Genomic DNA, 12,084 nt, shown 5'->3' on the forward strand with positions numbered 1-12,084 from the left:
CCTCTCAAAGGCTATTGGCCAAATTATTTACGGGCCAATAGGAAGCGAGCAAGAGTAAAACTCATACGCAAATACTATTGGCTAGGCTTTTCAAGGGCCAATAGGAATGTAACATGAGTAATTGGCAAGGGGGGTCAACCAAGAGGAGAGATGGGGCTGTTTTGAAGGGCATTATTCCACACACACTCACACAACTCATGTGTAGAGCAAGAAAATCATCTCCTTCCCCAAGCTTTAATGGAAAGCTCATCTTCTTCTCCAAGTTTGAGAATGCAGGCCTGCACCAACAATCTTGGATATGGAATGCAAATCCAACCAAGAGCTAAGCTTCAATGCCATGCTTCTCTCCTCTATTATCTAATTACTAAGCTAAGCTAAGCTACAAGAGTAATTAAGTGAGGAAATACTTCTTTCTCGGAAGAATACTCCTTCTTCCTCTAGATCTACTCTCATACCCCGTTAGCTCTCACCATCTTCGAAGGTGTGTGAGGTCTTGGGTGTGAGACCAACGATTAATTGATGTTATGTGTTATCACGTGTAAGTTTGGTGCATGAAGCTTCCATCTTCATAGCACCGACAAGTTTTTACCAAGGAACACAAAGAATTGTATTGTACAAAGTTTCTCTTAATGGGAGAAGTTATAATACAAATGCCTAATGGAAGGGGCACCGGTCCATGTAAATCCAATCCTCAATAGTTGTCAATTGTTCTATTTCTCTCCCCCTTTCAAGTATTGTTATGCCAAACTAATTAGGTGTTATGCTAATGTTGTTATCTCCAACCAAGCACTCTTGTATGCTCATTAGGAATTTGCTCTTAATGAAATGCTCACTATGTTAAGTTATTTTCCGCTATTTACAAGCTTTATAGACCAGTAATTGTTACAGGTCTTGTGGACATGGATGCCAAGTATGGCACTCTTTACCTAGCAAAAAGTAAGGTCAACATCCACATGCTCTTCCTCAGTATACTATAACTCCTCCATGGTGATGAGACTTTGCTGCCCACTAATCAATCTTCTCTACAACACATTTTCTAGAACCGTGCTTCTCTGTTCACCACTTTCAACTTGGCCTCTTGGCTCCTCGTAAAAGGACATGGTTGCCTTCAAAACTATTTTGATGGTGTTCGACCTCTCGTATACTTGTACCATCGTCTCTGCAAAAGGGTAAGAAAATTCACGATAAGGTGTGGACACGTGGCTTATTACATCGTGGTGTAGTGCTCAATACTTCGTGAGATTCCCCCATTATTTTAGCCCCTCCTCCCCCAAAATCACACGAACAAAAAAACCTGCACGTGCACTTTCACCTCCCCCCTCCTCCGCACTCTATGCGCCCTCTGCAACCCCACCCCCCAGAGACCTATCTCCAAGACCCATCTCTCTCTCTCTCTCTCTCTCTCTCTCTCTCTCTCTCTCTCTCTCTCTCTCTCTCTCTCTCTCTCTCTGGCGAGCCAGTCTGAATTTCCCTTGACCTCTTGCTACGACTGTTGCTTCTTGACACAGAGCAAATGCCCTGTAGTTGTTGTGCCAGTCTGAATTTCCCTCGACCTCCTGCTACGACTATTGCTTCTTGACACAGAGCAAATGACCTGTAGTTGTCGTGCACAGAGAGAGAGAGAGAGAGAGAGAGAGAGAGAGAGAGAGAGAGAGAGAGAGAGAGAGCGCACAAGTGGTAACCATGCATAGAAAATACGGAGAGAGAGAGAGAGAGAGTGGCACTTAACGAGAGAAAAGTACACAGAGAAGGATAAAGAGTGGACAGAGAAAGGCATCTCTTAACGATTCTTCTTAAAGCGGGATTACAAATGAATCGTAGGGACATACTTGCACTACAGGAATTTGAGAAATTTCCTATTAAATAATTATGGCACAATAGTTTCTTGGTACTACGCCGCCGCCATGTGAACCCAGCCCTGTGTCAATGATGTTTGGTCGGTAAAATTGGTAATAGGTTGGCATGAGTGTGTGGGACTGTGTAAAAAGCATTCGGCCATGCGACAGAACGAGGTGGACTCGTGTGTAGTTGTGTGGGGCGAAAGGCAGGCAGTGCCCAGCTCCATGGGGGCGCTCGTGCCCACAGAAACTTCACCCTCTTTAAGCGAAAGCAACCCATCACTGGCAGGCAAAGAGAGAGAGAGAGAGAGAGAGAGAGAGAGAGAGATCCGACAAGCTGCCAAGATAATGGAATTGATTGCATTTTGTCCGCTGTTGCCTTGATATGGTGAAGGACTTCTGCCACCCATAGTCATAGACAAGACAACGATCAGCGGAGAGAGAGAGAGAGAGAGAGAGAGAGAGAGAGAGAGAGATCTAACCGGTCGCACCAACTGGGACGCACCAACTGGGATTCATTTAAGCCTTGCCAACAGCCTACACGGACCTAAGCTCTTTGTTCTTCAGCGTTTACGGGGCTTGTATCCGAGAAGAAGCTTCCATTTAGCTTGCAGGGGTGATGGAAGGCGCTGTGCAGGTGGCTCACCCGCATGCTGGAAGGCCATTTGAGCAGAAACCAGCAACCAGAACATCCCCAACACCTGCAACCACCTTCCCCATACTAGAATTCCTGTTTTTTCACAAGGCCATTAGAGCTGAATTGGGCCGCCTTTATGTGGATGCGCTTGCTGTTGAAAAAGGTGGCGAGAGAGAGTTTCAAGCTCTATATGAACGCTACGAATTTCTTCGCCTTGTCTACCTGCAGCATAGTAATGTGGAGGATGAGGTTAGTCTTTGCATTAATCTCTCTTGGCTCTCATTGATAGAAGAATACCTATGGCCTTGTCCTAGACACAGTGAAGTTTACTGTGCATTATTGCAGGCACGTTGTAAATAACTTTCTGGCTTTGTTGATCAGCTGAAATTGTTAGTAAGAATGTATGACAGTCTGGAAATAGTATTGCACTCTTGAATGATACTGCTCAAGGCATGCCTTCCTCCTAGCATTCTTTAGCGAGTGGCCAAACCGTTCTGAGCCCATTGCGGGCATGTATGATATTATGGAAAGAATAATGGACTATTTAAACTCTATGGAGAGCACTACTCAATATATGCTCATCTTCTACTGTTTCATCATATCTGAATGGGGTTGCGTGTTTGAAGGAGATACTTTTTTGTAGGTTGTGTAAGATTTAATGGAGATATTCATCTTAGCCCCTCTCTTAGTTTGCAAGTTCAGACTTTTTCGATCCTGTGAAGGGATGTTTTTTAGTCACTTAGTGGACATGATGTCTGTTTGTGGGGTGACAGCTTTTCAGCTTCATGAATATTTGTTTGGAGGGTGTGCATAATTACTCATCTTAGCCCGTCTTTTAGTTCATCATGTCAAGAATTTTCACCCTTAAGATTGCATATCATTAGCTGCTCAATGGACATGCAATTCATTTGATTTTTGTCTGAGCGGTGACCACATGTTGAGCGTTATGGACATATATTTTCTTGGTGTCTCTTAAGTTTGTAAGGTCAAAATTTTTCAACCTTACCAAGGCATATCATTACTCGCTCAGTGGACATGCAAATGGTTTGACTTTTGTTTGGGCGGTGACCATGTGTTGAGCCCCCAAGTATCCATCCTGCACACATGACATGACACACACATGACATGACACAAGCCAAACAGATCTATAAAACAACATAAAGGGTGGACCGTTGACTCACTTCCCTGTCATAGAGCCTAGTTGGCTCACCTCCAAGCCTTGGAGCTTGCATCTACTTTGGCCTAGTGTAAAGCGAGAGAGAAGGAAAGGCCTCGAGCTGCAAGCACACACACAACCAAGAGAACACACATTGGAGATGGAGGGTGGAGGCTCTTGTTTTTCTTTTCACTACTCAAAATAATAAGATGGTCTACAAAAAATAAGTAGAAAAGTACAACAGAATGAGATAGCTATGTACAACAATCAATGTGAAATGGCAAGTAGTGCCATTTTCAGCTTACAGACATAATTGGGATGACTCAAATTCTCATAACCTTGTGGTTGCTCCATAAATACCTCTCCTTGTTAGTCACTGTGCAAGAATGCATCCTTTACATCCATTTGATGCAGAATCCAATCCTTTGATGCAACCACTATAATAACAGCATAATAGTGGCCATCTTAGGCACGAGACTAAAAATCTTCTAACAAATCAATGCCATAAGTTTGTGTATAGACTTTTGCTACTAATCTAGTTGAGTATCCACTCACTAAGCCATGTGCATTATGCTTCACCCCTTGCCTATTGGCAACTACTGGCTCTACTTTAATAAAAACGTATTCGTTTCTTTAAAACTTTCTGGAACTTGTAGCATTTGTTAGAATCAAAATCCCTCAACTAGGCACCCCTTGTGGTATTTCTTTCCTACTCGAGTTGAGAGTACAATTGCCGGTGTAAGCTTGGCTCCACAAAAGTGGACACCCTTAGCTCACACAAGGCCTTTATTTATAGGCCTGTGGCCTCTTGCTTTCACACAGCATGAAAATCTAATGGTTCTAATAAACTTGGCTCCCAAAGGAGCGTTTTATGGGCTGCCATGTCTAGCTCCTCTGATCGGGCTTAGGCTTGGCTTATCCTCTCCCTCGTTTCATTCCACAAGGTCATTGGCCACGTCACTCGGCTATGAGTCCCATTATCATCATAAAACGTTTCAACCTTGAAATGTTTTTATTTCAAAATGACGGTAATCAATACACACGCCAAGAGTCATCCTTCTTCTGCACTAGAAGCACTAGAGAGCAAAAGGGTGAAGAACTAGGTTGAATCAGCCCTTTTTCTAATAGCTTCTCTACTTGGCCCATAATCTCTTTTTGCTGAGCTGCACCGGTAATGAATCAGAAAAATAGTCACTAAAATCTCACCAAAATGTTGACCTTTCTTTATCTAACACACATAACTTTGGTTGACAATTATTTGGAAAATCACGTGCAAAAATCAAGTATGTAGAAAGATGATTCTTAATTACATAAGTGATAGCCGAAGCAAATACAATAGGGATAGAATCCACTTTAAGCTTTACATCAAGGATGTGAGTTTTGCCCCTATGCGGAAGGGTAATCTTTTTGTTGAAGACATCCAACACTCCATGTATATGGAACATCCATGGGATTCCCAACAGCGCATCGCACCCTTCCAGTGGCATGATATAAAATTCCTCCGTGTCCACATATGATTGAATATGTAGACGCAGTTTTCCAATAATAGGCATAACGCACTCTGAGTTTTTTAGGACATGCCAACCCTGTCTCTGTTGTGTACCCCATCTCTTCAGCTTTGATGCCCAACTTGATTGCCAACTGTGGTGTGATAAAGTTTGCTTTAGTACTTGGATCAAAGAAGATGAGTGTTGTCTCGTCTCTGACTTTACCCTATGCTGCATAACTCAGTGGCATTTGAGTTTGGCCTATCACCCACCATATCTGGCACTAACCCGGCCGTGGGTTTGGGCTTCTTCCCTTTCCTGTCCTCTTTGTCCTCTTGAGTCAATTGGCCGCCTCCCCTAGGGACAATCTGCAGCAAAATGGCAAGGCTGCATATAAAGCATTTGTTCTCAGCCATTAAAGCCTTCTTTTCCTCGAACGACTTGCGCACGAAATGCTTCCTTTTCTTTTTCTTGGTTTTGCATACGTCTCAGTTGAGTCCTTAGCTTTCCAAGTTTCCCTATCTTTTCTGACCCCTGGGACGCCTCGGGAGTCACGTTCACAAAGGGCTTCTTTGTTGACCCCCTTTCAGTTGCCCTGAAACCTACCATCCTCTCCCTTCAACAATGCATGACCAGTGTTGGTAACTTCCGTACGTTGAGTAAGGGTAGCCACTCTGTTCTTTGTACAGTAGTCTCGAAGCCTTTTAGGTAGCCCACAACAAAACTTCTCAATTTTCTCTATCAATGGCACAAACCTGTAGGAGGTTACTGAGAGCAACGCTTTACAGAACCTCCGATTGTACTCCTGTAGGCTCTTGCAAGTAGCCACAGTAAGTTGGTGCATATCCGTCATGACATCGGCTTCAAATTCATTTGACAGCCATGCAATTGCAAAAAACATTTGCTTGAAATATACCCATGTGGCGGGTCCCTGTCCTTGCATCAACAGTGGCGTCCACCGTGTAAGCGCATTGCCTTTCAAGAAAGTCGCAGCTTTCCTAACCTTGGAGTCCTTTGTAAAATCCCCCCCTACATAAGAAAGTAAGAGCCTTTGTCTTATCCTCAAAGCCGCTGAAAGTATCACACTTCACAGCTGCACCACCTTCTTTGTATGCTTTTGGCTTTTCCAGCCAAATTATCATAGGGAATTGTCTACAACATGGGCACTGCAATAGGGATCATTGGCGCCCCTTGGCCATTCACACTCTGAGTCAGTGGTGCCATATGTGCGTGCTGGTCGGAAAAACCAGCCATGCCAAAATTGCGCCGTGGCACCCAAACTGGCCCTGATTGCACTGAAACCCTTGCTGCATGCCAATGTTACCATACATGGGGTTTGGTGTCATGCCTTGCACACCCCCAAAGACTGTTCCTGGCATATATTGCTGGTTTCCAAGTGCATAACCAGCCATGCTCTGAAACACAAATCCACCCTCGAAATACCCAAGATGTACTGTGGGTGATGGAAGAACTTGTTGCATAGCGTGGGAACTGGTTCCTTGTCCATTTAATGCAACATATGGACTTTGAAAGGTGGCTGGCTGAACTGGTAAAGGCTGTCGAATAGGCATCCAACCACCTGCTCGTGGACAGAAGGAATTTGTCTTGGAGCCCTAACTGACTCCGCAACATGCGAGTGCTCCCTGCCATGCTGAGACGCAAAAGGGACTTGGGCTTGAGCCTCAACAGGCTCTCCTGCATGAGAAAGTTGCCTTGTTTGTTGTGACTCTGGTGGCGCTTGCAGAAATTCCATAAACCTAGGGTTGTGCGCCAACCGAGAAAACACATTCACAGCAGCAACCAATTGTGTCTTGATCTCATCCTCTTCTAGCTGCCCAGCCATAAACCCTTGACCTTGTGGAGCATTCAAATCAACAAAAGGTACAGACAGGGGTGGCTGTGAACTTTTGCCATGCGCGAACACCGGAGGAGGAACAACCTGTCTGTCTTGTGAAGAGGAACACGGGCATCGTTTGTCCTATTAGCCATAGTGTAATTCCAAGTTCTTGTGCTCCACTTTGCCTCTTTTGAGTTAATTTCCTAGTGCCCACCAACTTATAAGTGTCGCGTGGGGTCTAAATGACTTTGAAGTGAGCCTAGATACCTTTTATAGCTTAGATTTCAGTGCCGATTGCTTTTGTCTTCTGATGCGAGCTCATCTGAGCACTCTGCAGCTAAGCGTGAGTGAATTCTCCTCCCTCCACACCGTCTCTGTGCTGCTCCGATGTCGGGCCGACCATCTCGTGGCGACTTACACTTCATGGCTGCGGGTGACTCTCTTGGCTGTCGGTCGTTTCACACCGGCCACACAATGTCCGACCATTTGTGACTTCTAAAAGAGGGTCCCAAAAGTTAAATAAAAATCAATGGAAAGAAACTAGCAACTAAGGTTAGTGGTTGCCAACTTGCCACAGCCTCATGACAAGCAGAGAGGCGTAGATGCTCCTTTCTTCACACATGGGCAAGATCTTTAGTTCTTTTCAATATGGATCATGGTCACATCACATGGCATTACGCTCCTCTCGAGTGGTTCATTTTGCATTCCTCATACAGGCCACCTTGATATCTACATAGCCCTCACATTGTTGTCCTTGTTTGTACATCCTTTGGGTGATAGGCCATGGAGGATCTCGAGACGTCTCTATTGTACACAATATACAACCACTTTTCCCACAAAAACGAAGTGAACTCAAATTTCTCATGTTGGAGATGGATCAAAGTATATCTAACCTCTTACCTCATTCTCGTCGAGAAAACCATCGCTAAGGCATCTGTGAATACATCCAAGAAGTCTCTCTTTTTGCGTTGCACCGCTTCCCGTTGCAGGGAATATACATGACGACATACTTCAAAAGAGGCAGGAATTCGTGAAGCAAACCGTGCACCTGGGTCCTCATAGGTAACACGAAGGCTTTTGGGATATTGTTAAGTGGCATGGAGTCAAGACCTATGTGTCTTGCCAAGGATCGGTACACGCGACTCCAAGATGACCAGTATCTTTTCTCATGTGCTGATTGGGATGTAACATGAAGGCCATGTTGGCAATTGTTTAAACTTTAGGCACTTACGAAGGCGATCTCTTCTGCTCTACAAACATTGGAGATTAGATGTGTGCAAAGCTCATTGATCGAGACTCTTCTATGATGCGAATGGTCATCCTCTTGGGATAATGATTTTACCTCCAGTTTGAAGCCTGTATTTCCATGTCATTCCTAATGAAGGCAGGGGATATCCATAACTCTCGGCTATGGAAAGTGCACTGATGAGTACTCGGCTAGCCGCTTTGGTACATATAGATGATAATTTTAGTAATGAGGACATGTAATCAAATTAAAAACGACTAGACCTTTATGTAAATGTATTGTGTGTGTGTTTCTTTTTTTTGGGGGGGGGGGGGGGGAGAGCATGTATGCCAAGTCATTGATCCTACTGATGATGATAGTCGGATGCTGAGTATTTAGTCAGTGCTATACATTATGTTAGTGGGGATGGTGTAGTATCAAGTTAATAAACTGTAGCATGGAGTTGATGATGATTGTATGGTCTTGTGGATGACTACCAAGGGTCTAAACTCCATTTCTTGTACATTAACACTTTTTCCTGGTATCATCTAGATACGTGAAGTGTGACGCGACACTGGAGAGTGAAGTAGACTGACAAAACAGAGAATTGACAGAGTATGGAGAATAGATATGACAAAATAGAGAATCTGTATCGATATTTGATCATTACAAAAGGAGCTTAACTCGTATCATAACCTACCCCCGAGCTATTTTACTCTCAATCACAGAGTTTCTTGTGTTTGAAGAATAGGATTATTTACTTTTTGCTAATAGGTACTCCACAATCGCACCAGGTGGAGACGAGCACAATGGGCACTTGCTCATTTATGCAGTTCAACTGTGGAATCTCCATTGCACGGCGACAGAAGTCTGAAGTACATAAACTAGTGCTTTAATGTCTTAGATTTGGTTTTTGATCCTCAGTTTTTGCAACCAGACACAATCTTTTATTTTATTTGCTCTCCATCTTTGCCATGCATACATGCTTAACTAGAACGGACTCTCATGATTTTTTCGATCTTCAAAAGGTGGGTTTGCTTCAAAAGCTAACATGTACTCATTGCAGGTTATCTTTCCAGCGCTTGATAGCAGAGTAAAAAATGTGGCAAAGACTTATTCCTTGGAGCATAAAGAAGAAAGTGATTTGTTCAATCAGGTGCTAGAGCTTCTCAATGTAGCACTCAGAGAGAAGGCAAACACTTCAACAAAATTGCGGCGAGAGCTGATATGTCGTACTGAAGCTATTCAGACTACACTTTGCAAGCATATGTCAAAGGAGGAAGAACAGGTGAAATTTGCTAGCTTTATTGTTAAATAATTGTTATATCAATTAAAATGTTTTACAAGCTTTTAAGCTTCATCTTGACTAATTGATAGCTTAGGATAGTATTGGTTCTTGACTCCTTTCGGGTTGTCGCTACCAAGTACGTCCCTTGTATGTGCCTGCAGTCACTAGCAGTTGGTCTCTCAAAAATTTTGAACAGTTTTCAGCAATTGTAGCTATTGCCTGAAGTCATTTGATTGTAGCTCTATTGCCATGCAAGTGTATTTTTCTAACCTCCACTAAAGTTCGTGATCCAGCCTGGACACTTAGCATTCTTTTGCAATCGTTCCTTTTTTTCTTGGATACAGGTCTTTCCTCTGCTTATCCAGCATTTTAGTACCCATGAACAAGCTGGGCTCGTATGGCAGTTCATGTGTAGCATTCCAGTAAACCTTATGGAGGTATTTCTCCCTTGGCTTGCTTCTTGTCTATCACAGGTTGAACATCAAGAGATGATTGCCTGTATGCATCAAGTGGTTCCAAAAGAGAAGCTTTTACAACAGGCAAGATTCATCCAGTTTCACAGTACTTTACAGTACTTTACACAGGTTATCTAAGGCTAACTGAAGCTAAAATATAATATGCTGTCCCTTGTGTAGGTTGTATTTGCATGGTTAAAAGGACCTTGCTCTGCAATAAATGGAGACACTGGGAATGCTTGTGAGGCTGTTTACAGCTCTAGTATAACATCGTCTGTGAACAACTTTTTTAGAGTGACATCATCGATCCAAGGAGAATGCCCTCAGGCATCAAAAGGGGAAGTCTTACCTTGCAAGAGGAAGGTTGATTGTCTTAATGTGGGTATTGACGAATATAACAACGGGTCTCTTGCTGAGAGTACGTTCTTTCCCATTGATATACTGCTCTACTGGCATGATGCTATCAGGAAAGAACTCGCTGAATTTTCTCAAGAAGTGATTTGCGCACAGCTATCTGCATGTACAAATTTATCGGTTCTTCGTGAGCGATTGCAGTTCTTGGTAGATGCATGTGGTTTTCACAGGTGACCTTTCTTACCACCCTTACAGCTGCTCTTAATGTCTTCGACTTTCTTTGTGAAAATGAAAATGTTGAATGTTTGATCAGCCAGCCTACCATGTACCATGGATGTTCTATCCACATTTCCACTTCGACAGCTGACAGGTTTGCTTTATGCAAAGGCAAAGAGAGAAAGAAAGCCTTGTTAACGTCTTCTAGAGGCCAAAGTTTTACCTATGAGATGGAATGGTGTACATGTGCGTCCTTTGTGTACACTCTATCTAGAAAAAAGGACAAACTGCTGAAATTGAACATGCTACAAAATAAAATAGATTGATGTGTATGAGGGATGAGGGGGGTGGAGCTCTAACTAATGGAAGTGAAACTACATGCGTAGGGGCTTGATCCGGTACCAAACTGGGGGTATAGTTGGCATGCATAGGTAGGTAGTGGGTGAAGAGTCCCTGCAACATATCACCAGGCTTGAGAAAGCCCACTCTATCTCCCTCCACATTGTTTACTCATGTCGTAGTCGAATCTTGAATGGTCGTGCGATGAGCGCGCGCGCATACACACACACACACACACACACACACACACACACACACACACAGAAGAAGAAGAGTATTTTAACATCGTAGGAAGAGAGAGAGAGAAATGAAATGTTATATTAACGTCTTCAAAAGGCCAAAATGACCTATGAGACCAGAGCGTTACAACGTGGTGGATCTGATACAGAGTTAGAATAACAAAATGAAATGACAACATGATGAAATATAAATATTATGAAATCCTAAGCTGGTAGGTGTGAACTAAGCAGCTAGTCGGGTAGCTAAACCACAAGTCACAAGAGATCCAGCATTGGTCACTGGCAGATCTCATTAATCTCCTCCATGGTCAGCAGTTTGACTGGGCGTCGTGCAGGTTGGGCCAAAGTGACCCGGATCCTCTGATGTAGCCTCTGTCGATGCTGTGTAGTCTTCCGTAGTCGTGGGTGTTTGGATATCTCCAATTCAGTCGCTCGGTCGATCAGTGTGCCTCTGGTGTGAGGCGACAAGGTTTGCTGTGGTAGTAGCTCCTCCGGGTGTCCAGTGTCTGCTTTAAAGAAGTCTGTGATGTGTCTCTGAGACTGGCTAGCCTCTCCTCTCAGCAGGCTCTCTCTGTGTCTGCGCAGCTCGAGCAGAAACAAACCCAGGCATCTCTGATCCTCGTACCTCATGACTTTGGAGAGTGGTCCAAAGCCCTCTTTGAACAAGCAGTGGAAGCGGCCTCGTATCTCTAGTAGACGGGGCAGTGGTATGTGTAGTGTAACTCTGTCTCAGGCTCCATGTCACACAGGGGGCATGTCCTGGCCTTTGTTGGTACTCCGTTGTATCTCGCAGTCTCGATCCGCAACTGGTGTGAAGATGTGCGTATCTGGCCAATAGCACACCGTATCCCATGAGACAAGTGGGTGTCCATGTATCTGGGCCTCGGCACAAAACCGTCCGCCGTAAGCTGGAGAAGATGTTCTCTATAGAAAGCCATCTTCGTGCCCAGTTCCTGAGCTGGCTATATCCATGTCCTCCTGGTGTGTAGCTTAGTCAGGTCCTGGCGGATGAG

General features: G+C 44.0%; 1 protein-coding gene across 8 annotated transcripts in view; it reads left to right on the forward strand.

The window, feature by feature from the left end:
- Positions 1-1,978: 1,978 nt before the first annotated feature.
- Positions 1,979-12,084, forward strand: part of LOC147462162 (zinc finger protein BRUTUS-like) — a 92,812-nt gene continuing 82,706 nt past the window's right edge. For 2 of the 8 annotated variants that reach the window (XR_015187680.1, XR_015187679.1), the window contains exons 1-4: positions 1,979-2,724; positions 9,247-9,468; positions 9,813-10,007; positions 10,104-10,507. Coding sequence is in view for 3 of the 8 variants with exons in the window: in XM_086509572.1 (XP_086365698.1) it covers positions 2,458-2,724; positions 9,247-9,468; positions 9,813-10,007; positions 10,104-10,507 (1,088 nt within the window). In the remaining 5 variants the exon portion in view is untranslated. The remainder of the gene's footprint in view (positions 2,725-9,246; positions 9,469-9,812; positions 10,008-10,103; positions 10,508-12,084) is intronic. The other 6 variants (XR_015187677.1, XR_015187676.1, XM_086509572.1 and 3 more) reach the window with 4 other exon arrangements.

This window comes from Adiantum capillus-veneris, chromosome 3 (genome assembly GCF_014529385.1).
Source record: "Adiantum capillus-veneris isolate H3 chromosome 3, ASM1452938v2, whole genome shotgun sequence".
NCBI classification, from domain to species: Eukaryota; Viridiplantae; Streptophyta; class Polypodiopsida; order Polypodiales; family Pteridaceae; genus Adiantum; species Adiantum capillus-veneris.